General features: G+C 37.0%; 1 protein-coding gene across 2 annotated transcripts in view; it reads left to right on the top strand.

The window, feature by feature from the left end:
- Positions 1–613: 613 nt before the first annotated feature.
- Positions 614–24,238, top strand: part of LOC113416218 (cystathionine beta-synthase-like) — a 28,460-nt gene continuing 4,835 nt past the window's right edge. Inside the window, exons 1-11 of one of the 2 annotated variants that reach the window (XM_026673972.2) lie at positions 614–792; positions 4,837–4,943; positions 7,410–7,544; positions 12,685–12,764; positions 13,957–14,088; positions 15,355–15,424; positions 16,181–16,272; positions 17,178–17,309; positions 19,702–19,786; positions 21,202–21,307; positions 23,462–23,533. In XM_026673972.2, coding sequence (XP_026529757.1) covers positions 614–792; positions 4,837–4,943; positions 7,410–7,544; positions 12,685–12,764; positions 13,957–14,088; positions 15,355–15,424; positions 16,181–16,272; positions 17,178–17,309; positions 19,702–19,786; positions 21,202–21,307; positions 23,462–23,533 — 1,190 coding nt within the window. Of the gene's footprint in view, positions 793–4,086; positions 4,344–4,836; positions 4,944–7,409; positions 7,545–12,684; positions 12,765–13,956; positions 14,089–15,354; positions 15,425–16,180; positions 16,273–17,177; positions 17,310–19,701; positions 19,787–21,201; positions 21,308–23,461; positions 23,534–24,238 lie in introns of those variants that run through there. The other variant, XM_087967555.1, reaches the window with a different exon arrangement.

Genomic DNA, 24,238 nt, shown 5'->3' with positions numbered 1-24,238 from the left:
ATAGAAGATAGCAACACCACCTCCTCTACGAATTTCACGATCTGATCGGTAAACATGATAGTCCCTTACTGTGGTAATGGAGTCAGGGAGAGATGCATTGAGCCATGTTTCACAGACAAATATAATGTCGAATTTAGCCATATTTAGTAGGAGGAAAAATTCAGGTATTTTATTCACGAGGCTTCTTGCATTGAGTAGTTTGCATTTAAGGCCAGTAGTAGTTGGAATTGAGGTAGTTAGGGGCGTGCATGCCTAGTCTTGGGTGATGGTGGATCGGTTGAGGTAGGGTTGTGGTTGAGGGTTAAAGCTGAGTTGCGGGTTGTGTGGCTTACTTTTGATAGCCTATAGGGATGATTGAGATGAATATTCTGTTTTTACCTGCACCAATATCATCATATAACTGACATGCCTTCTTTTAATCTTTGGCTGCCAAAAATAACAATAAAAAATCATCTAGAAAATGCTGTCTGATGCAAAAGATAGTAATACCTTCTATAATACATAAAACACATATATTTAAACATGGTAGATTCTTTCCACTAGGGATGCTTTGTTTTACTGGAGTTCAAATCTTTGTTGAAATGCTTGTTTTTCTATATTTCCTTTTTAGCTTATGATGGCATCTGTTTATACTTCAAATAAAACAATCAGAGTTTGTCCTTTCCTCAATGGAGATGTGGAAAACCCAGGAGCCAAAACCAGTAACACCTGGATTAGTCCCAATTTGCCTAGCAGATGCACTTGGAAACCAGGAAAATCCGTCTCAGAGTCACCTCATCACTATGTGCCTCAGTAAGTAGTAACTTAAAGCAATGCCTGCTTTAAAACTATATCTGAAACAGGAAACAAAGTTATTGTTGGCTCACAGGCAATATGATGTGCTAAGAATCTGCTTTTGAAAGAAGAGAGTTCAGTACCCTAAATTTCCCTGTCTTCTAACACTTTAGAAGATGTATTCTTACATACATTTATATAGTGTATTCCTTCATTTCAGTTTTTATTATAAAAGTAGAAATAAAATAAAATAACCTTAGACGAGAATTCTGAAATGAGAGTTATAGAGAGCTATGACCTGTTCCAGCTTCAGTATAGCTTCAGCATATTCCAGGGAATGTATGCAACTTCCCATATTAAAAATGTTTGGATGAATAGTGCTTCCATTGTTGAAAGCCAAGCTGGTATTTTCAAATAGTACCATTCTCCGATTTTCTCCCATACTAGCAATAAAGCATTTCTTATATAGTGTCTTTGAAAGTAACCATGTATTTTATTTTTCCCATACCATAGAAAGGCATGCCAACCCAATTGCAAATCATGTGTCTCCAGGGTCAATAATCTTATATTCCTCAATACGATCCATTCTTTCATCCACTTTAACACTGCAGCCTGATAATATAATTCCCAATTTGTCAGTCCAAAACCTCCACTCATTCTTTTATCCTATAGCATTTTTAAATTAATTCTTGCTTTTTCCCTTGCCTTATAAATTTTAATATTATTTTAGTTCAAATCCTCAAAATATTTTTTCCAGCTTTATCGGGACTGTTTGAAACAAATACAATAACCTTAGAAATATATTCATTTTAATTGTGGCTATCTGTCCTATTAACAATAATTGCAAACCTTTCCATTTTTCTATCTTAATTATAATTATCTTTAATTGTTACACATCTTGCTGTTAGTTGAATCTCTGAGTACTTTACTTTCTTGGTAATCTGAATATCTAATCTCTTAATTAACTTTTTTTTCTTATCTGTGATGTTCTTCACTAAAATCTTGGTTTTTTTCTGTTTATTTTCAGTTCTGCTACATCTCCATACTCTTCTATTTTTTCCATTAGTTTAGACCCTGTTTCTTGTGGGTCTTCTAAAATAAAAACTAGATTGTCTGCAAATGCCTGTAACTTGTACTCTTTCTTTTTAATTTCCATACCTTTTACCTGCCTATTTTGTTTAATATTTCTATTCAGTACTTCCAAAGTCAATACAAATAGTAATGGCGACAAGGGACATCCTTGTCTTGTACCTTTCTTAATATTAACCTTTTCAGTCATATCTCCATTTACCATTACTTTTGTGGTTTGTTTATGTTATATTGCCTTAATCGTTTTAATAAATCGCTCCCAAAATCCATCTCTTTTAGCTGTGCCAACATAAACTGCCAGTTCACATTGTCTTCTGTGTATCTAAAAAGATCAATGCCATTTGCTTCTCTGGATGTGCTTCATAATACTCCAGTGTATTCAAAATTATTCTTATGTTATCTTTAATTTATCTCTTAGATAGAAAACCATTTTGATCTGAGTGTGTAAACTGGTTTTAAAATCCCTTTAGTCTTTCTGCTATAATTGATGCAAATATTTTATAGTCTGCATTCAATAATTCTATAATTTTTAATCTGTTGCAAGTCTGAGTCTTCTTTTGGTATGAGAGCAATATATGCTTCCATCCAAGAGTTAGGTACTTTCGCCTCCAACAATAAGTCATTAAATACTTCCAACATTACGTTACTTAAAGAATCTTGCATATCTTTATAAGTTCTGCTGATAGTCCATCCGGTCCTAGTAGTTTTGCCATTCTTTTGTCTTTTAATTGCTTCCATTAATTCCATCATTGTTATTCTCTCTCCAAATGTTGCTTTAACTGTTTCTGGTACTGTCAGTAATTCCACTTTTTGTAGGTATTGTTTTATTTTATCTTCTGAAATTGTCTCTTGATCATATAGTTTTTCATAGTATTTTTGGACTATTTTCATTTTATCTTCATTTTGATGGTGAAGTGTCCCTTCACCACTTGGTGAATCAATTTCTTTTCTTTCTCTTTTTTCAATTTATATGCCAGTCATCTTCCTGGCTTGTTTGCATTTTCAAAAAAGTTTTGCTTAATGCTTTTAATTTTTTGCTCTAGTTCTTCTTTATCCATCAAATTCACCTTACATTTTTTAAATTCCATTTTTAATGTTCTTTTTCTGTGGGTCTTTCTGTAGTTCAGTCTCTAGTCTCTTATATTCTTCTAACTTTTTTTGCACTTGTCTCTTTTTTTAATTTCTCTTTCCCACATATGTTATCGTTAATCATCTAATATAGGGGTTGCCAACCTTTTCGACCTCAGGGACCACCACACTCATATTTTTAAATCCCAAGGACCACTAATACGAATTTTTTTAAAAAAGATAATATATTTAATATAAAAAATTTATTTTTTATATTAAATATAAATTTAATATTTAAAAATTTATTTTTATTATACACACACACACACATAAATTCTTATTTAATTATAACAAAATCATAAATGCTTAATCATAACTGTGGGGTAGAGCGAAAGGAAAGGAGGGGCCTCTCTCATTCTTTGGGGGGAAAAGAGGGAGGATTTAAGAAGCCACATGGTGCCTAGAGACTGGGAAGATCTGGATAGGGAGGAACCGGCTCCCCTTCAAATGGCAGGAAAGCAGAGCCCCCCCCATCTGGTCTCCTGTCATCTCAAATCTCCCCCAAGTCAGAGGAAACCTCTCCCTCCTTTGCCTGGTGTGGCTGCCTGGAGTTGGGGAAGGAAAGGAGGGCTGGGCTCCTAATAACCAGGCAACACCCCGGAAGATAGATTAGCACATCTATCTTCGGCCTCCACATAAGAAGAGGACTCCCCGAGGCTAATCTCCAGGTTTCTCCCTCCACTTCCAAGCAGAGAAGCCCCCCCCCCCTGTGTAGAGGCTGAAGGGGGGAAGTGTCCGGGCTCTCACCTGCACAAACAGGCTGGTTATTAGGAGCGCATCTTCCTCAGTGCTCTTTTGGTCTGGGCATTTGGTGTCCCCCCCCTCTCCCCATCCCATACCAAAGGAAAGCCAGCTGGGCTTCTCCTTCCCTCCTACCCTGCCCCCTGCTCCCTTGCCCCCACTCAATCCTACTTTGGGACAGAGGAGAGCGTGCTGGAAACATGTGTTGGCTTTTCCAACACGCCTTTGTCCGGCGCTCGCCCACAATTCTTCATGTTCTTCCAGGCCTGGCTTGCTGAGGGGGAGAGCAACCCTGACATCTCTGCTGCCCCCCCCCGCATGAAAAGAAAGCAAGCAGAAAAAGCTCTCGCTGGGATGAAAGAACAGAGATCGGAAGGCACAGGCAACAAAAAGTGGCACTTTTCAAAGGTGGCAGCTTCTGTCTTCTCTTGCCTGTGCCTTCCTCAATCTCAGCTCTTTCACCCCAGCAAGAACTATGTATTTGCTCGCTTTTCCTGTGCTTTTCCCAGGCAGTGATGGCTGGGGCCGTGGGAGGGGGGCAGCAGAGCAGAGTGCCGAGAGGGACAAGGAAACTGATGCTGATGCCCCATTCTGGACCTCTGAACTGGATGGTGAGCGCAGACTTGCCCACTCCACCCCCTCCCACCACCAGCAGCCAGTACTTTTCCTGCCCTGGGCCATCCCTACAGCCTGTGGCCATCAAGGAAGAGCCCAGGCCAGGAGAGGCAAACTGGAAGGTGCAGGAGTGCCGCACAAATGCAAGTAGCACAGCGCTCCTGCACCTTCCGGCCATCTCCATTGCCGCTTCAGTCTGCCTGTGCCGCCAGCCCCCTCTTGCTGCAACAGCACCATTACCTCGTCCTGGCCAGCGAAGGATGCACTGCTTTTTGCAGGTTTGCGCTCGGCCGAAGGGTGGGAGGCAGTGGGTGGGTGGGCTTTGGGGGGTGCTTTGGGGGACATTTCTCTACGGCCCACCAAAATTTTCTCACAGCCCACCAGTGGCCCACGGCCCACCGGTTGGTGACCACTGCTTTAGTACATTGGTTCTCATTGGAGTCAATAATGCATTTCAGGGTTAATTTGTTTTTTTTTTTCCTTGTACAGGCAAAAAGAACCAAAGATTTTGTCAAACGTCTTAGAGAAAATTGGACACACTCCTCTGATCCGTGTCAATAAGATTTCAAAAGCTTATGGTCTCAAGTGTGAACTTTGTGAGTATTTCTTTGCCAAAGTTGTCTGAAATGTTCTTGAATTTAGGATAGGAATGAAAAGAAAAAGTTTTCATTCCAGTATATAGATTGAGCCGTATGATGGATTTTATAGCTGACACCCACTAAAGTGGCATAATGGGAGTCAAGTTCAAATAATGTTGGGACAGAGTATGGGCAAAACTGGGACGAAAATGAAATGTGAGTCAATTTAACTTAATTGTTTAAATAAGATATATTGATGGTTGTTACTAATGTTTTCTATTTTCTGCCACATTAATAACAATTATTGAGTGAAGATTTTAGAGGGATCTCACATTAGGCACTGTGATCTAACTGACAATAAGAAATACTGAGTGTAGAAGTGAAAAGAGATGATGAATGATGGACAGTTATTAGAAGACAGAACTCTTAAATCCTGGTGTATATTAGAACTCCAATGTGTGGAATATATAATAAGAATATATACATGACATGTAGAACCTTAATACTTCTGCAAATTCTTCATTGGTTATTGGCTAGTAATTCTATTGCCTAATTTTGTCCTTTCTAAGAAGCATTCATTTTCTCTGGTAACTCATTAATTAGAAATATCTCTTTTATATAATTTACATAGTAAATCTATGTAATTTGGAACCAAACTGCATTATGCAGGTCAGCCCCAATTCAATTGCCTGATAAATTGATTTTTTACTCAGAGGGGTCTAAAAGGGACAAGATGTTTAATACTTTCTTCCTATTATTTCTTTCCTACTTCAATGCTATTGTCTTATGGAGAAAACAAAATAATATTTTTCACAGAAAGAAATCAACACCCCAGTTTATCAGACACCCACACATACACATTAAAGCTGCAATGAAGTCTGCAAATAGTCTGACAATGCAAAATGGAACTCTTTATTTTCATTGGACATTTGTTTTTAATCCTGAAGTTGATCAGAAACAGCTTCTCTTTAAACCCTCATTAAGGAATAACAACAACAATAACAAAGTTTGCCCTCTTGTTTTTGGCCAAACGACTCGGATAATAAGGTGCAGATATAATCTAAAATTTGGCATTAGATAAAACAATTTAACAGACAAAATAAATAGATAAATATAACATTTGAAATTAAAACATAATGATGTGTTAGTCACAAACTTGTTTTTTATAGCTGTAGTTAAAAATTTGGCTGGTGCCACTGTAATTTTGGAATTTTGTCTGCAAGTAGAATTTTAACATATTGAGAAACATCTGTTCCTGGTCTGATTGCACTCTCTAGCCAAGCCCTGTCTAATAATAGATAGGTTAATCATATGGTCCTTGGCTCAGAAAATTGAATACACTTCTGTCTTTCAAGCACAGGATCGCCCAGAGGAGAAATATATGAAGATTAGCCAATGCAGATGGCTAATTCTTTTTCCCTAAAAAAACCACTGGTCTTTTAAAAATTAAAGCAAGATCTTAAGGAGGAGTCAAACAAGCAAGAACAGTGTGTTGAGATGGAAGAGGGGGAAAGCTATTCACTTATAATCCCAAATCAAGCATTGCATAAATATTCTTCTTTATTTTCTGAGTGCTATTTAAGGCTCATTTGTTACCTCTGATACTTTTTTTCTCTGTGTGAGCTTGGTTATCATGTGTTTGGTAGTTTGCCACAGAGTCTCCTCAATTATTAGCACATTTATCTATCTTGGGATCTGCTAATCACATTATGATCTGTGGAGTTTTTGGAGTTCTCTGAGTTTGGTTGTTTGCTAGCAGACATTTTGTTACATGATTAGATAGTATTATCAATGCTGGTGAGCATGGGGTTTGCTCCCTTTTATATATAGTAGCTTGCCCTGGGGGTGTAGTCCCCCCCCCTTGGTAGCTTGCAGATTAGGATATTGTGAGGGTCGAGGTTCATCCTCCAAGCTTGTATTGTTTCCTGTTTGATTGTTTGTCTGATGTTAATCCATGCTTATCTGGGTTTTTGGCTGCTGGAAAGGGTGTTTTCTGATATCTTTTTTCTTTTCTTGGTTTTTAAAAAATTCTCTCTTTTGAATGGTGTATAATTGTGATTTATCTCTATGTGAGTATTGATGGCTGATTTGTCTGAATGCCAAGATTCCAGGTTTTTCCTAGCATTTTGGGATTTAACTTGGTCTAGGATGTTCATAGTTCCCCAGTTCAAAGTATGTTGAGTCTGTGCATGTATTGTGAGATTTTTAGCAGAGGATAAGGAAACCTATTTCCCAGTAAACACCAATCTAATATAAAAACTGCACAACCTGATGGACCCACCCACTTAAGCCAAGACCAATGTGCTGAATATCTAATATACAAAATACTGAAATATAATATCAGTAGTATGAATAGTTAAAAGTGATTATGTTTCTATCTTTAAAATCATTTCCTCAATATTAGAATTGTTTTGGGGGAATTTTGGCAAGAATAACAGAGATTTTAACTCCAAATTAAAATGTGTTCTTGTTCTGAAATTCTAGTGGCCAAGTGTGAATACTTCAGTGCTGGAGGGAGTGTAAAAGATCGAATCACTTTAAGGATGATAGAGGATGCAGAAAAAGCTGGTATCATAAAACCAGGAGATACACTCATTGAACCTACATCAGGAAATACAGGTATAAAACATGAATAAGATAGAATAGTTTTTTTAAAACTAACCTCAGTGTCAAAAAAAGATTCGTATCCATTCCACAGTTTGGCATTTTTCATATATTTAGGATTCATAATATTGCTTGGAAGTTTTGGGACTTACAGTGCTAACATATCTAAAGTGCCCAAAGGCTGAGGAGCTGATTTAGATAAAATGCAACAGCTTACATCTAAGCAAAACACCACTCACGTATCATCACAAAATCTCCAGAACCGTAAAGCCTACAAACTTGAAATTTGGCACGTATGTTCCTCTTGCTTCTAGGTGCTCACTAAGAAAGGATTTTTCAAAATGACTATCAGAGCATTAGTATTTCCTATTTTATTATTAACATGCTCTGATCAGTGGTGGGATTCAAAAAATTTTACTACCGGTTCTGTGGGTGTGGCTTGGTGGGTGTGGCAGGGGAAGGATACTGTAAAATCTCCAGTCAGAGGTGGTATTTGCCTGTTCTCCGAACTATTCAAAATTTCCACTACCGGTTCTCCAGAACTGGTCAGAACCTGCTGAATACCACCTCTGGCTCTGATGCTAAGGAGTTTTACTCCTCCTCCCCACCTGAAAAGAAATCTGTTCCAAATACAAAACAAAAGCAGAGGAGAGGAGTTTCAGTTTCAATTTCACAGCAGCAAGCAGTTTTAGTACAGAACAATTGAGCTAAGCCACGCCCAGGCTCCTTGCTGTCTCCTTCTTTTTTTTTAAACAAATTTTATTAATTTTAAAGACAAACAAATCATCATTAACCATTACATACTTGAACCTTTTTCCATTATAAATTTTATAAGTCAAATAAAACCTTATTTTATACAATATAATTCTATTTTAAACCATTTCCATATGAGCATACAAATACCTCTTATCCAGTTTCTCTTTACTTCTCTTTACTGTTATTCAATTTCACTATTATTATTTCATCTATTTCTTTCTGACTTGGTTACCAGTATTCTCATTCTATATTTCTGCAAGGTTTTATTAATTCTCCCAAAAACATAAACACACAACACACAAACATATAAAAAATCTTTTAGGAAAGTAACTTGGCCCCAGGTACCTCTCTCTACATGGACTTCAATTATATTCATGCTCATCTTACATGTCATTACCTATTTTATTTACCATTCTATGTCTTCTATATTAGCTTCTCCACACATTTCACTCTTCTTAATTCTATCTTATTTAATCCATCTTAATTTGAGTCATTATATTTGTATCTTTTGTCCATTCTTTATTATCCCTTTGTCTTATTCCTTATAATAATAATAAAAAAAGAGTTTCTCCTGAAATCACTAATCAGAGTATGATGCCTTTCTATCTTCCCCCTAAATTAATTAGATTAACATTTAAAATAACACCTAATACCCAATCTGATTCTGCTTGGTACATTCTGTCTACTAATTTTTTTTTTAATAAAAGAAAAATAATAAATCCAAAATGATTAAATACATAGTTAAATAATAGATCTAAATATTGAATCTTATAACATTCCCATTGCCTTTTCCAAAGACAAATGCTACAATAATAATTTTATAATAACATCAATACCATAGTCATATTAAACTCTTTAATTAAAACTCAATATTCTAAACATTCCCTTTAATATTTTATTAAATTTTAAAATCAATCATTACTAAACATTTCAACATTTTAATCTCTTATTAACTCTTAAACCATTCTAATTTTCTATTTCTAATACAAATGCTACAATACCATCTTATGTACCTTGCAAAATCTTTTTTAAAGAAATTATACTTTACCCTTTGTCCCTAAAAAAGATTCCTCTTTTCCCATCTGATTTCAAAACTTTGTGGCTTTTCTCCACCTTTTCCCTTTCTTTCTTCTCCCACCAGACCTTTCTACCCCCCTTCTCCTAGCCTCTGCCTTACTGGCTTCCCTTCTCTGTTGTGTTCCTTTTTTCTTTTGTTTACTATCATTATATTGATTTTGCACCTTATTTTTCTCTTTCTTGAGTGTTTTTTTAAATCTTAAGTCCTTCATTTTCCTTCCTTTCTTTCTTCCTTCTTTCTTAGTTAAATTTTGAAATTCATTAAAGATGGCTTCTTCTTCTTCTTCTTCTTCTTCTTCTTCTTCTTCTGCTGCCTCCATCTGTTGTAGTGTTTGTTGATAGGTAGCAAGCGCCATTTCTAAAAAAGGAAGGCTTCTTTTACACCATCTTTGCCATCTTTTTTTGTTTGCTCATATTCTTTTCTTAGTTCCTCAACAGAAAAAGCCATTATAAATCTTTTCTTTTCTTTTCCCCCCCCTCTTTCTTCTTGCAACAACCAAGATATTTCAAAAAATAGAACAATCCCAAAGTCATCAATCAATCCAAGCCAAGACAAAGTTCTCACTTTCTCTTCCTGGGGTAGTATCAATCAAAAAAAGAAAGTCCAAATCTGTATCTTAAAGCCTTATTGCAATACATTTCAGTCTTCAGATCCTTAAGGCATCTCCTCCAACAAAATCTTAACATATAAATATATTTTTTGTCCTCTCCCTTCCCACTTATCACATAAAGCCAGTTTTTACCTGAAAAAGACAGGTTTCTCAGTATCCACTTGTTGATTCCGTAGGGAAGGAGAGTAAACTTTCCTTTCAGCACCTCAAAATTGCCCCTTGTTTTCTCTTCTGGAAAGTATCATTCAACAAGCCATAATTTCCAGGAATTATGTTAAATATGTCTTAGAGTCCTGGGTCAACCAAGAAAAACTTTCACTTTCAAAGGCTTTCTCCTCTTCCTCCTGCGCATTCTTGCCCAGCTGCCGGCTTCTTTGTGGCGGCCATTACGGACCGCCGCTGCACCGTCTTGGGAAAAGGGGGTTCTGCTGGCCGGGGAGGGGGTCTGCAACACCCCCAAACCCCTCTCCGGATCCCCCCTATCTTCAGCCGCCCTTGCAGGGCAGCCTTAGCTCCAAACCCGTCCGGATCGGAGCACCAGAAATGGCTAGCACAGCAGGGATCGCGCAGTATCGTGAATCCCTGCCGCTCGCGAAGCCGACAAACCGGAAGTCCCTTGCTGTCCCCTTCTTGTTCACACAGCAAATACTGTTTCAGTTTCCAAACAGCCCTCAACTCTCTCACACACTGACAGGACGCTAGCCAGATGAATACCGATGGATGCTGGTAGGCAGAATTCCTCCCCCCACTCTTATTTTCCTCCTCCAAAACTAAGCCCGACCACATAGTTTTGTAGCAAAGCACGGGTATCGAGCTAATATGTACATATATACTTATTGCACAGTTCCCTTTTAGGGAAAGTTAACATGATGGAAAGTGCAGAAAAAAGTAATACTGTTCACTATATATTTCCACATAGACTAGTGTCTAAACTTCTGGACCTTTGACTTTCTTATTCAATCTGCCTTTGGATTATGGATTTCCTGTTTGGCCACTCACAGAGGGTCAAACTAGCTAATCATACCTCTTCAGCCCTGGTACACCACAGAGTTGCGTGTTGAATCCATTACTCTATACTCTTTATGTGCATGACTGCATTTCCACTCACACTAGTAATACTATTACTAAACTTGCAGATTATTACTAAACAACAGTGGTGGGACTAATCTCCAGGGGGGATGAGTCTGCTTACCAAGATGAGGTGGACCGGTTGCTTTTGTGGTGTGGAGACAATAACTTGGTCTTCAACACCAGTAAGACCAAGGAGCTTATAGTGGACTATAGAAGGAACAGCCCTTGCTTCTCAATGGAGACCGAGTGGAACAAGTGGCCAGTTTTAAGTTTCTAGGTGTTACCATAAAAGAGGACCCAATCAGTGGTGGGATTCAACATTTTTTATGACCGGTTCTGTGGGCATGGCTTGGTGGGCATGACTTGGTGGGCATGGCAGGGGAAGGATACTATAAAATCTCCATTCCCACCCCAGTCCAGGGGAAGGGTACTGCAAAATCCCATTCCCTCCCCACCCCACGAACCTGCTTTCCAGCTCTGTTCTCCTGTGCAGGGCAACAAAAGAAGAACCAGCCGATCAGCTGGGACTCGGGAGACAGAGAAGAGCTGGGAGCGGGGCCAGTCAGAGGTGGTATTTGCCGGTTCTCCAAACTACTCAAAAATTCCGCTATCGGTTCTCCAGAAGTGGTCAGAACTTGCTGAATACCACCTCTGGACCTGACCTGGAGTGCTCACATTACAGCACTGGTCAAAAGGGCCTAGCAGAAATTATACTACCTGAGACTTCTCAGAAAACAACTGAATGAAAAACTGCTGGTGACCTTTTACCACTGCACCATAGAGAGTATCTTAACTTACTATACCTATGTATGGTTTGCCAATTGCATAGTAGCAGATAGGACAGCATTCCAGAGGGTTAATGTCATTGCCTAGAAGATCATTGGTTGCCCTCTCTCCTCTTTGGAAGACCTTTATGGCTCCTGCTGCCTTAAGAAAGTTCAAAACATCCTCAAAGATCCATCTTATCCTGGGCACTTTTTTTTTGAACTATTACCATCATGGCAGACGTACAGGGTAATAAATACAAGGACAAAATAGGCTGAAAAAAAGCTTCTATCCCAGGGCAGTAACTCTATTGAATTCTACTGTATAGTGCAATATTAAAGCAATATCAGGGGTTTTCAAGTCAATGTATAGAATGTGAAGGATGTGTGTTTGTGTTTATTTTCATAGTCATAATGTACACTGAAGATGGTATTTGATTTTGGTGTACAAGGTGCAATGACAATAAAGTAAACTAAACTATAAATTTCCATAATTTTCTATCACTGAAACCATCCAAACACCAATTCATACACTTCCTTTTTTTCCCTTTGAACTTTTTGAGAATCTCATTAGCTTCAGTCAGCCATGACTTTTCCTGTCTTTCTTTTATTCTTGACCTGATCACTCTTCCTTCATATATTTTATTTTGTAATTTGATCCTTATTCATTCTTTCTATAAAGTGCTGCTTCAATGCACTTTTCTTGTACTGGTTACTTTCTCTTGTATTTGGGCCACATTTTTCATTACCCATTCCTTCTTAATCTTCAGTATTTCTTCTTGCTTTGCCACACATTTTTAAATAATCACATGGAGTTTTAATTAACTGGTAGCTATAATTTCTACTTGCCTTATTTCTTATTCTTTTCACCACCAGGAATTGGACTGGCTCTCGTAGCTGCAATAAAGGGTTATCGCTGTGTCATTGTCATGCCAGAGAAAATGAGCATGGAAAAGGTGAGAAAACTTGATGGCTCAGCAAAAACATAAACATAGTTTAGTCATTTTTCTTTTCTTCACTTTCCTCCCATTAGCACAATGCCAGTCTCCTGGGCAACTGAGTTCATGAAGTGGGGATAATCTGTTAACCTCACAGAACACAGAATTTTCATGATTCTTCTTGTGGGAAGCTACAACAATTATATAAGAGCAATTTATTTTCTTTATTTCCATGGGGAGTGAGGACAGATGAAGGGGGTTGAGGGCTCTGGGATGTATTGTAGCTCAAAGAAGTTAGATCATACCTGGTTGATGAACTTTGCCCTGGAAATGAGCATTGATTGGCTTATGGTGTTAACTGAATGTTTTCAGAATTCCAAAGACAGCAAATGTAAAGGTCACAGGTTGACTTCAGATTGCTTTGTCAGAGATTAGGGAATGGAAATAATGTGGTTTGGAAATACCTATAGTTGGGGATCATTTGTATAGCTGATAAGAATCCATAAATGAATGACTAGAGGTAAGTAATAGTTTGATAGGAATCATGAGATTTGTCTTAAAACATGTAAAAGGTATCTGATTAGAAACAGTGACAATAAACTATAAGGTCTTAATTTTATGAATGTGCTTAGTTTTGTCCCAACTTTTGTGAAAGAAGAATTGTCAACTTAGTTATGCACATGCCTGGCATATATATCAGACAACCTTTTGTGCTCCTCAGAGCTCACAATTTTACACTATCAGCAATGTAATGTGCATATTAATGGTTTTGTTTTTTTTAAATCAATCATGGAAGCAAAATTACAGTATGTACATATCTTTTTTTGTGGACAGATCTACAACTGTTTTGCTGTACACTCTTCTCTGGGAAATATCCCACCAAGTCTAGTGAGTCTTAATTCAGATCAGATAAACAATAAGCCAGCAAAAATATTAATTTTCTGATTTTTAATGGCCACAGCTAAACCAGTCGTATTATTAAGTGATACTGTGTGTTCTACTTGTTTTTCATTTGCTTTTTAAAAAATTTTTCTGAGCCATCTGGAGTCAGTTGGATTTGGATAGTATCAAATTTGAAAAAATAAATATTTTGTAAGAGGGACTATTTTATTTATTTATATAAAGCATTTATATATGAATCTCAATTTATATTAACTAATAGAGTGCAGATAATTAATTTAATTTTCTGGTTTCTACATCATCCTTCCAGGTAGATATTCTGAGAGCACTTGGGGCTGAAATAGTAAGAACTCCCTGCACCAAGTTTGATGATCCAGAATCCAATGTTCGTGTTGCTTGGAAACTGAAAAATGAAAATCCAAATTCACATATTTTAGATCAGGTACGGATTCCTACTTTAGAATTGATCAATATATTCTGAATTATTTTCCATCCAGTTGCTTTACTCAACCTGGGATGCAAAACTATCTGTATAGTATTAATTTGAAAAAAGCTAACCTTCTCCAGAGGTCTTATGAAAGGAAGGGAAAAGGGACATAAGAGATTCTGAGCATAAAATTAGGGCAGAAGTTCTGCAAACTTTCTAACCTTCAGCACCAAACAGACCTGCAGGGCCCCCAACCCTAAGTACACAAACATTGATTTCTAATTACCTTTTTCCGTCTGGAGGGAAGGAGGCATGGAGGAAAGCAATAGTTCTCCAGTCTCCTCTCCAGCATCTGAGTGGTTTAAAACAGGGGTTTCCAATATCAGCATGGCTAGCTGAGGAATTCTGGGCATTGAAGTTCACAAATCTTAAAGTTGCCAAGGTTGGAGAGCTTTGCTTTAAAGAAATGTCTACTGCATGGCCAACTTACTTATCCTGTGCCATGTGCTGCCAACATAGAAAAGTGTATCTATTAAGGAGGAAGAGAAGGATCTTTCATGCTGTGTGAGCAAACCATTTAGATATTCTCCATCAGATTACTAGGAAGCATATTTACCCCAAAGTTCATAAAATTTACTAAATGTATATACAGATTAAACACAAGTTCCTATATTATACCTGCTTATCATAAAGTAGAGAGAGTTTTAAGAAGTAAAAGAACAAGAAGATGAAACAATTATTTAAACTGAAACTTTTTAATGATAATGAGTTTGGAAAGAAAGCTGCAATTGATTATGCGCTGGTAGGTGACCATTTCAGGAAAAAAAAGAACCAGGTGGCATGCTGGTTTCTTGGCTTGAGTTGATAGGGTGGGCAATGTTGTTTTTTGGTCTGCATCCAGAGAACTATTTTAGGTATTTTATTACACCTATGTAGCAGGTAATAAATATTAAAATAGACCATCATTACTCTAGCTAATGCCTGCTGAGTCTCAGTCACATTATTTTCAAAGGCAACATTGGATGTAACACATTGTATTTCTCACTGTATTTCACTAGAGCTTGGGTAAACTGTTCAATATATTCTCAGTCACAACAATACTTCATAGATAAATATTTATTTATAAAGAAAGAATACTTGCATAATGACAATGCTTCTCTGTTACGATACTTTTAGAGGGATATGACGTAATACACATGTACCATCTACAAACCTACAATTGATTCCACCCATTTGAGCATTATATGTTTTTCTTTTGTATCTGTTTCTTTCCCATAATAGTATCGAAATCCAAGTAACCCATTGGCACACTATGATACCACAGCTGAAGAACTCTTGGAGCAGTGTGATGGTATGATTAATAATCCTTTGATAATGTGCACATTTCCTTTAAATAAAATGAAAACATATTCTACTCAATTTATTAGAAAACTTGATTGTGAGTTGCCATTTCTCACTTCTGATTTCCCCCCAAAAAACTATGAGTACCAAACACATTTTTTCCATAAGGAATATGCAGTGACTTACAAGGCAGACAACGTCAACAAGTTCTAGGTTGTGCATTGAGTATCAAATAAATGATGAATACCGGGACAAATGTTTTGTGTCAGAATGAGTTGAGTACCATATTTAATGAGTTTCAAAGCAGTTGAGTACCAAAGTACCACAGCATAATTATCTTTGGCAATAACATGAAAGTGATGTTATTGTATTCTTATATTCTTCTGTGATATTGCTATAGCTTGTTGTTCTTGTTCGATTCCCAGTCTGGCTTTTAGTCCAGGATTCTGGTGACCCTTTATCTTAGTATTAACCAAATTTATTTATTTATTTTTCAAATTTATATAGTTGTCCATCTCACAAAATAAACTACTCTGGGTGGCAGAAATATTGTCACACTTTTCAAGATCAGCAAAAGACAGCCAAGTGCTGCTACCTGCTGGATATAAAAAATAGATACAGATTATTAAAAATAGATGTAAGTGAAAATTGGAGTAAATCACATACAGCTAATAATGGTTAAATGATTGAATTTATATATTAGTGTGAACTCTTACAATATAGTTACATACTTTTTATTTGATTGTTTTATTTTTCTTAAATTCAGGAAAAATTGATATGTTTGTGGCTGGAGCTGGCACAGGTGGTACTATCACAGGTGTTGCTAGAAAGTTGAAGGAGAAATGCCCTGCATGCAAAGTACGTGGATCTGGCTTAGCTATTTCGACCTGGATCAACTATTTGGTTCCTTAAGAGTTAGTCTCCAACCTGGCCTTGGGAGCTGCTGCTATTTTTGAAGTTCTGGTGGTGCATTTTCTGGGATATTTCTGGGAATGATAACAGTGGTTAGCTTCCTAATGGCTGTCATGTGCCAAGTGGGCCATCACTAACATAGGGAGGCTTTGTCAAGGTGCAACCTTCTGACAAGCAAGTCAGTGGGGAAGCCAGAGACACTTAACAACCGTGTTACAAACATAACTGCATTGATTCATTTTACGGCAAGATGTCAGGGCTTCAACAAATCCCCCTCATTCAAAGCAAAAGTCTCTAGCCGCATCTCAGAAAAAGTAAATTGGTTTATTAAAAATTGCCATGTTGGTGCGTGGCTGGGTGCAGCCGGTACTAAATGACATCATACATTTCCCCCTTGACCCTGGTCTTTCCCCCACCCCCTGGATGTGACTTCTCCAATGGGGGACATCCATCTCCAAGAGTCATCCATCATGCTCTCCAATAACCTTCTTATGCTCCGACAACTTTGGGCTGCTGAGTTGATATCTTGGCATTTCAAGAATGCCTTGTTTTCCCGCACTCCCTTTTTCTGGCAGCTAAAAAGACCAAAGGGGTATCTTTTTAGTTGACACAAGAAAGGTTGTAAAATGGGGCAAATTCACTGAACAACTATCTTGCTTAGCAGCAAAAAGATTTCAGCTCAGTTGTGATCGTAAATTGAGGACTATAGGCTCCATTAGACTCCAGTGATTTGCCTCCGATGAAAGTTATCCCTGTAAAAACTCCCTTGACTTCTTACCACTTGTACATTATAATAAAAAACAATTGACTGAAGAAATGAATGGCATTAAACAGTTTATCTTCCTTCATAGATTGTTGGAGTGGATCCCGAAGGCTCCATTGTTGCTTTGCCCAGCTCATTAAATACAATATCAGCCAACGATACAACAATGGAAGTGGAAGGGATTGGTCATGATTTTATTCCAACTGTCCTTGATAGATCCGTAAGTCCCAATGTGACAAATGTCACCAGACATAGGAATGAAATGTGTGATGCTAAGAATAAGCAGTTTCAGGATCCACATAGGATTCATTTAAAATCATTTACTGATGTTGATATATTTATACATCTACATATCTATATTAAATATATAAATATACTGTATATCCTCATATATAATATATATATATATATATATATGGATCTTTGTTATCAGGATCTTTGGAGTATCTGACACGTTGATGAAGTCTCATTCATCATCTTCAGGCTTGTGTCTTGGCTTTGTGCTTTAGAGTAATTATCGGAGTAATTTGGAGTCATTATCTGAAGCACAAAGCCCAACTGATGATGATCTCAACGTCCCACAATTCCAACAGATTAAACCGAAAACCTCAGAATATATATATATATATATATATATATATATATATATATATATATATATATATATATATATATATATATATATATATATATATATATATATATATATATATATATATATATAGTGAAGTATTTTCTCAGTTGTTCTTTTAAAGTTGTCATCGTTTCAGCAGAATCTCATCTGCCATCATCAGGCTTCTGTATTGTGTCCGTCTGTGAGTCAGACTTTTCAGTGGTTTCAGATTTGAATTTGGGGAGCCTATTGCTGTGCCAGAATGGTTTTTCTTCATCCTGATTGGTTGGGAGTCTTGGTCTGTGTTTATTGGTCTCGGAGTTTGCTGTGTTCTGCTTGATTGGTGTCTCTAATATCTTCTGTCTGTTTTTGGCTCTTTTTGTATCTTGATTGGCTGGCAGCATTGTGTTGCTTTAATGGAGGCCTTTAGTGCAGCTTGGCTTCGGGTAAATGGACGGCTATCATTAGTTAGGAAGCTGGGTTTCATCTGGGTGCCTGGTTGGGATGTGTTGGCCTCCATTAAAGCAACACAATGCTGCCAGCCAATCAAGATACAAAAGAGCCAAAAAACAGACAGCAAGATATTAGAGACACCAATCAAGCAGAACACAGCAAACTCCGAGGCACAGACCAAACTCCCAACCAATCAGGATGAAGAAAAACCATTCTGGCACAGCAATAGGCTGCCCCAAATTCAAATCTGAAACCACTGTAAAAGTCTGACTCACAGACGGATCTAATGAAAGCCTGATGATGGCAGATGAATTCTGGCTGAAACGATGAATTGCATGCGAACGAACATGGCTAGTTGAACATGGGTTACAACAACTATAATAACCAAGATACCCAAACTTGAATATATATATATATATATATATATATATATATACCTATATATATATATATATATATATATATATATATATATGTGTGTGTGTGTGTGTGTGTGTGTGTGTGTGTGTGTGTGTGTGTATATTTATATGTATGGTATTCAGCTTTGTTTGGGTATTTTCCCACGTCATTATAGTTGTGCTTTTAAAGTTGTAGCAACATTTCGGCAGAATCTCATCTGCCATCATCAGGCTTCTGTATTGTGTTCGTCTGTGAGTCAGACTTTCATAGCCGTTTTGCTGTATATATATGTATATGTATATGTATATGTATATGTATATGTATATGTATATGTATATATTCCTTCCCTTATTTAGCTCTGTTCTGTTCCAACGATCAAGTCATTAAACGAAATGGTTGCTAAGCAAACAGGTGACTGACATTCTGTGAAGATCACTTTTCCCTTCCATCTCATTTGGATAAAGTTCTCTCATATAGCTATACCAGTGTTACTTTCACTCCAGCATATGTTGTTGTGAGGCACACATTGATTGGGAAATATTTTTTTTTTAAAAGAGTTATTATTGGAATATTTGCAAATGGATACTAATTGAGGTAGTCACTAAATGGGGGTGGGTGTACATTCATTCATTGTTTTGGAAACTGCTAATTCAACCAAAATATATATGTATTTGAAGATGATGATGAAGAAGACGGTGGTGATGGTGGTGGTGATACAAAATACATTATATGCCTTGCCTTATTTAGACCAAAATTGAAACATGTATATATTAAGAAAATTGTTCAGATGGACAATTTAAAAAATTATAAATATGTGGAAATGAAATAAAATAAACATAAGGTTGACCTCCTTTTTGTATATGTCCCACATGCCTATGGGATGCATTCATCTTGTCATTCCAAGAGTTTCCCAGCACCAACTATATAGGGAGAGTCAAGGAATTATGGTCCAAATCCTAAACCAGGCAAAAACCTCATGTCAGCTGTAACCCCCCAAAAAAGAAAATTCACCTTCTGAAACATCCTGTCACTTGTCTTTTACTATGCAACCCTCTATGATGCATTTGTTGCTAAAGTGGGTGAAAAAGATTTGCCCGTCATTATTGAAAATGACTGAAATCCATTTTTTTCTTTGTATTCTTGGTAGGTAATAGATCAATGGTGCAAAAGCAATGATAAAGAATCCTTCCTTATGGCTCGTAGATTAATTAAAGAGGAGGGCTTGCTTTGCGGTAAGTATTGCACAGTGATAAACATCAGAAAAATTACTTAGCTCCTAAGCATAAAAGTAAACCAAAATTTAAAACTACAAGGATCGCATAGTTCTTATATTGATGGAATAATTGTGTAGGTATTAATTATTTATTTGCAGTGGCAGGGGAGAGTGGGATACAATGCATACCAGACAATAATGGAGATGTCCAGGCCCAGAACCATGTAGGATTTTATAGTTACAACCCAAACTTTGGACCTCATCTGCCAGGCAATGCAGCTCCCATAATAGCGATGGTGTGTGTGAGCAAAATGAATGTGTCCAGCACTGCTGCATGTTGTATCAGTGGAAATTTTTGAATGATTACTGGCATGTTGAATGATATGGAAAAATTCCGCCATGAGGTGATAAAGGCATGAGTGACATGACAAAGCCTTTTCTTTAGAAATGGATGCCACTGGCATACAAGATGTAGTTGTGCCTCTTAAAACCTTGAACTCTTATTTCATATTATAGAGTAGGCTTATATATTAAATGTTTTGCATCTCAGGAGGTCTGTCCTCTCCATCTGTGTACCATAAAGAAAAATAATTTAGACATTATATTAAAAAGGAGTGAATTCTGACCAGGCTAACTCCTTAACTTAACTCAGCTGTGATGGTACAGTGGTTAGAATGTAGTATTGCAGGCTAACTCTGTTCACTGCCAGCAGTTCAATCCTGAACAGCTCAAAGTTGTCTCAGTCTTCCATCGTTCTGAAGTTAGTAAAATGAGGACCCAGATTGTTGGGGGCAATAAGCTGACTCTGTAAACTGCTTAGAGAGGGCTGGAAAGCACTATGAAGCGGTATATAAGTGCTATTGCTATTAACTTATAGTAAAGCCCATTGTTTTTACAAACTTTTGATCAAAGTAGCTACTAGATATGAAAACTGTTTATTATTTTCTTATTCAGGGGAGTTTTTAAATGGAATCACATCTAATCCAAAATAGAGTCCCACAAAATTAGGACAGGCAATCTGCTTATATCTATGGCTAGGAAGGAGATTTAGCATCCACAAATCTCCATTGCTGGATTCTTAGATTAATATAAAAATATCATGACAGAATACAAAAAGTCCTTACTCGGTACAGTACCACTCACCATGCCCTTTTGCTGTAAAAACGTGGATAAACAGGCAAGACTGCATTTATTGAATTCAGTTTACTGATGTAAAATCAAGATTGCTTTGACAAGGTTCTAAAGGCTTCAAAAGAAGTACGTTTGGTTTGTTGCAATACTGCAAGCATCAGAATGAGTAAGCATCAAGAGTAATATTTTTGGGAAGACCTTTACAAGACCCAAGTTCACATTCCTTTATTCTCTTTATGTTCAATGTTTTGCTTTTCCTTTTCCTTGTTGAGTAATGTGTGTATCATCTGGCTTCTATAATAGGAGGCAGTGCAGGCAGTGCGATGTCTGCAGCTGTGAAAGCTGCCAAGCAACTAAAAGAAGGTCAACGCTGTGTTGTCCTCTTACCTGACTCTGTGAGAAACTACATGTAAGAGAATGGCTTTTCATTTCTTTATGACGCATTCATTTGAATATGAAAGGGATCGTGTTGATTCAACTGATCCCCCTCCCTTGCTGAATTCTACTCTCTTCCTGAAACTTCACACTTCTGAGAAAGGGATTGAATCCTTTCTTTCCTTTCTTCAAATTGCCCTATGACCTATACATGGATTTCCCCTTTCTCTTTGTATGTAGAAGCATGAAAGGATCTAACTGCACAGAACAGTGTTTGTTCAAGTCAAATGCATTAAATCCAAAAGTGCTTTCTTGCTAGGAGTAAAAATAAAATAATACATAAAACAAGTAACTCTCTCCTGCCTTTTCATCACATCCCTAATTAGCTGACTGTTGCTATTTATTTATTTATATATTTATATTACATGTATTACATTTGTTTATTTATTTATTTATTTTTATTTATTTATTTTGATTTGTCAATTGCTTACAAGATAATAGGTATAAGTATATACATAGTTATGAATACATGGAATGGGTACATATAAGAAAAAGGAAAGAAACAATAGGACAGGGACGGTAGCCACATTGGTGCACTTATGCACGCCCCTTACAGACCTCTTAGGAAAGGGGTGAGGTCAATAGTAGACAGTCTAAGGTTAAAGTTTTTGGGGTTTGGGGAAGAAACTACAGAGTCGGGTAGAGTATTCCAGACATTGACCACTCTGTTGCTAAAGTTGTATTTCCTGCAAGCAAGTTTGGTGTAATTAACCTTGAGTTTGTATCTATTGTGTGCTCTTGTGTTGTTATGGTTTAAGCTGAAGTATTCATTGACAGGTAAGTCATTGCAATGTATGATTTTATATACCATACTTAGATCAGACTGAAGACGGCATAATTCAAAGTTTTCTAGGTCTAGAATTTCAAGTCTGGTAGCATAAGTATTCTACAACGAGTAGAGGAGTGGAGAACTCTTCTTGTGAAATATTTCTGGACTTTCTCAACTGTGCTAATATCAGATACATAATGTGGGTTCCAGACTGATGAGCTGTATTCAAGTATAGGTCTAGCAAATGTTTTGTATGCTCTAGTTAGTAGTGTGATAATATCAGAGAAAAAGCTATGTAGGATTAGGTTAACAACTCTTAATGCTCTTTTGGCTATGTAGTTACAGTGGGCTCTAGCACTTAGATCATTAGAGATGAGTTTTCCAAGGTCCTTTACAGAGCTTGGATCATCAACAAGGTCTTGACTATTCAGCTTGTATTTTATTTTCTGATTTTTTTGCCAATATGTATTTATTTATTTGTTGAGATTTGAAGTTGCCATTTGTTTGACCATTCTGATACATAGTCAAGATCTTTGTGAAGGGTAGCAGTATTGTCTGTGGTATTGAACAGCTTTACATCGTCAGCAAAGAGAACGCAGTTGCTCTTAATATGATCACAGAAGCCATTTATGTAGAGTATGAAGAGAGTTGGTCCTAGAACACTGCCTTGGGGGACACCACTGTTGACAGGTACAGAATTTGATAGGACGCTCCCAATTTTGACCATTTGTTGTCTGTTTGACAGGAATGCTTCTATCCAGTTATGCAGTTGTCCAGAGATACCATAAGATTTTAGTTTTAGGAGTAGTTTGTCATGTACCACTGAATCTTTATTTATTTATTTATTTACATCTATCTATCTATCTATCTATCTATCTATCATCTATCTATCTATCTCTATCGGCTGTCCATCTTACCACAGGGTAACCCTGGGCGGCTTACAATATCAAAGTTAAAGTTGCTTAACAGTAAGGCCAGCTTTTGTTTTATACAAGTTTTCAACTGTATCACCAACTTCTGAATAAATCCATTCCACAGTTGCCTCCAAAAGTGCATTATATCTTGTTCCCTCCCTCAATCCATCAATAACTAATTTGCTGGTTGTAACCCAACTTTAAATATTATTGTAGTTTAAAGATTTAAAATGTAGTAATAGATGCAGCAGTATCAGCAAGGAAGCATCAAGATAACAAATGTGGTGTTAAATACAAGCTGATGCCCCTTGGTAGCAGTGTTGACATCACACACATGTACGAAAGGAGCAAGGCTTAGATTATGATGCCTGGTTCCGGTTTTGATCTCCTGAATTAGGACCTCAAAATTTAACACAATGCCTTCATTTTTCCCCATTGTTTCCAGGTCTAAGTTTTTGAATGACAAATGGATGGCCCAGAATGGATTTCTAAAAGATGTTCAGGAACATTATCCTTGGTAAGATGACCTGTACTTGACCTGTTTTGATACTTCACCTGTTTTCCCACCACCATCATCCAATATAGGGCTGTATGAAATGGCTTTTATTCGCAACACAGTGGAAATCCGATTGACCTTCCCAGTTCTTCATGCTCATTCTGTGCCAATAAGGAAATGGCATCTACCAGCAGAATGACTCCATTAAATATAATCCTTAGAGAAAAATTAAACTGAAAAGGAAGAAATCAGATAGGGATATTTCAACTGAGTGTTGTATTTTTAAAAGTTCCCTTCTCTATTGAAACCAGTTACACAGAGAGGTGCTAAGCATTCCTTCATGGGATGTGTTTACAGAGAGGCTAGACAGCAGCCTGTCAAATATACTTTAATATATGTATTTGCACAGAGCAGATTTGATGTCTTAAATGTCCCCTTCCAAATTTCTTTTTGGTACCTGTAATGCTTCTAAGAATGGGAATCAGTTAAATACAGTTAATTTATGAGGACTCCTTCCAGTTTGGGCATTGTTTATGAAACTTGTTGCCATTATTTAGAAAAAGTGGCATCTAGGCTACATGGATAATTGTGATCTTCTACTATTTGCATTGCGATTCCTGGTTTTGGTGTGTGACTTGCCTTGTATATTTGTAGTAAACTATGTGGGTTTATATATGTGTTTTAATTAACAATAGTTACAATGCTGAATGTTTTATATTACTTCTT

Source organism: Notechis scutatus, chromosome 5 (assembly GCF_049901735.1).
Source record: "Notechis scutatus isolate UNSWTSFEM ecotype Mainland chromosome 5, rNotScu1.2, whole genome shotgun sequence".
In the NCBI taxonomy this organism is placed as follows: Eukaryota; Metazoa; Chordata; class Lepidosauria; order Squamata; family Elapidae; genus Notechis; species Notechis scutatus.
Note: the sequence above shows the minus strand (reverse complement) of the source record. Positions and strands in the feature narration are given on the sequence as shown.